Here is a 1,889-nt window from a genome sequence, read left to right on the forward strand (position 1 = left end):
CTGGGTGGCTTGGGATAAAGTGGCCAGACCAAAAGAATGGGGAGGGTGGGGGATAAAAAGACTTCCTGAGTTCAGCGATTCATTAGCAGCAAAATCAGGATGGAGGCTTATAACCATGGAAAACCTGTGGACAAGGGTAGTGAAAAGGAAGTACATTGACCCAATGCCTTTGGAAGAATGGATCTGGAGTCAAAATAAGAAGGTAAAAAATTCTTCAGCAATCTGGAAAGCCATAGTGTATGCCTTCTCAGTGATCGAGCAAGGTTTAGCATGGAAAGTGGGAGATGGTAGACAGATCAGGATTGGCAGAGACCCATGGGTTGGATGCAATGAAGCTTTTGCTTTATCCCCAGGGCTTCTTCGACACCTTGATTCTAAAGGTATTATATCATTAAATCAGGTGGAAAGAGTTGGATAGTCTACTATCTGGGGACAGGCTTGGAAGGATGATGAAGAATTAGGGTTAAATGTAAGATGGAAGAACGAATGGGAGGGGTTCATCAAAGAACTACAACGATCCAATGTCAGGATAAAAGATGAACCTGATTGCTTGATGTGGGCACAAAGCAAATCTGGGGGGTACACCCCAAAAGATGGATATTGTTTTCTAATGGGAAAGAAAGGATGGGGAGCTCTGGAATGGTGGGTCAAAGATATATGGAAACTCAAATGCCCTGCCAAGTCCAGGCTCTTTCTCTGGTGCATTTTAAAAAGGAAGGTCCCAACATGGGAAACATTGCAGACAAGGTTTTTAGCTGGGCCGGGGCGATGCCCTTTGTGCAAATTTGATGAGGAAACCATCAATCATCTTTTCACCACCTGTGTTTTCTCAAGGAAGATATGGGAGGAGGTCACTGGTTTTCTCAAGGTTAAAGCTCAGTGGGGGCAAGACCCCTTGGATGCTGCTTGGAGGAAATGGTGGCAAACCTATCCGGAAGGGAATATGAGGAACCTGCCCCTTAATTTCTGCTGGGGTGTATGGCTTGCTAGAAACAAGAGTCTGTTCCAAGATAAGGATACACCTTCTTCTGTTATTGCCACTAATATCACAGCCATATATTCTGCCTTGCCTCCACCTGAGGACAAAAAATCCAATACAAAACAAAGACATATCAATATTCAGGAGGGCATTCCTTGTGGCTTCTTTGATGGGGCTTCCCAAAACAACAGGGTTGGAGCAAGCCTGTGCATACACATAAATTTGGAACATTCTTTAAAAGCTTCTGTTGGGTTGGGTACAGGCACAAATAACTATGCTAAACTATCGGCCTTACGATACCTTTTATGCTGGCTCCATCACAGAAACATCAACTCTATACAGATTTTTGGGGATTCACTAAATGTCATAAACTGGGTCAATGGAACTGCATCTTGTCAAAATCAGATTTTGAAGACAATTGTAGAAGAAATTTACTATCTGAAGACATTTTTTAACAGGTTTTCAATATGCCATATCTACAGGGACAGGAATGAGGAAGCAGATCAGCTATCTAAGGCTGGTCTTCAACAGGATCCGGGCAGCTGGGCAATAGAAGAGACCAGACAGGGGCAGTCTTACAGAACAGATCAGCCTCCATATGCTCAGCATTTTTGACCACAGTTTTTTTTCTCCTTTTTTGACAGCACTTTTCTCAGATATATTTCTACAGTTTAGGTTTTGTATATAATTTCCTCACTAGTCTTTTTATCCAGCTTATAGATTACAGCTTACAGACTCTTATTATTATTTTTGTTATATTTCCACATGGTTTCAAACATATTATTTTGGTTGTATGGGGTTGTTTATCCTTCGTCGAAGGAGGCCCCAGGTTTCGTTTTGTTATTTTGAGTTGTGACTATGCATCCTCCCAGGAGGAAGACTATAACAGGTTCTTAAAACAGCAGAACAG

General features: G+C 42.1%; 1 protein-coding gene across 1 annotated transcript; it reads left to right on the forward strand.

Moving 5' to 3' along the window:
* The first annotated feature begins 610 nt into the window (after positions 1-610).
* On the forward strand, positions 611-1,594 carry LOC149158511 (uncharacterized). The gene has a single exon (XM_089434016.1). The coding sequence runs from the start codon at positions 611-613 to the stop codon at positions 1,592-1,594; it is 984 nt and encodes a 327-aa protein (XP_089290142.1).
* The last annotated feature ends 295 nt before the right edge of the window (positions 1,595-1,889 follow it).

The sequence above is a fragment of the Pinus tabuliformis genome, chromosome 5_2, assembly GCF_031772625.1.
Source record: "Pinus tabuliformis cultivar Carrire ecotype Pingquan chromosome 5_2, CPIR1, whole genome shotgun sequence".
In the NCBI taxonomy this organism is placed as follows: domain Eukaryota; kingdom Viridiplantae; phylum Streptophyta; class Pinopsida; order Pinales; family Pinaceae; genus Pinus; species Pinus tabuliformis.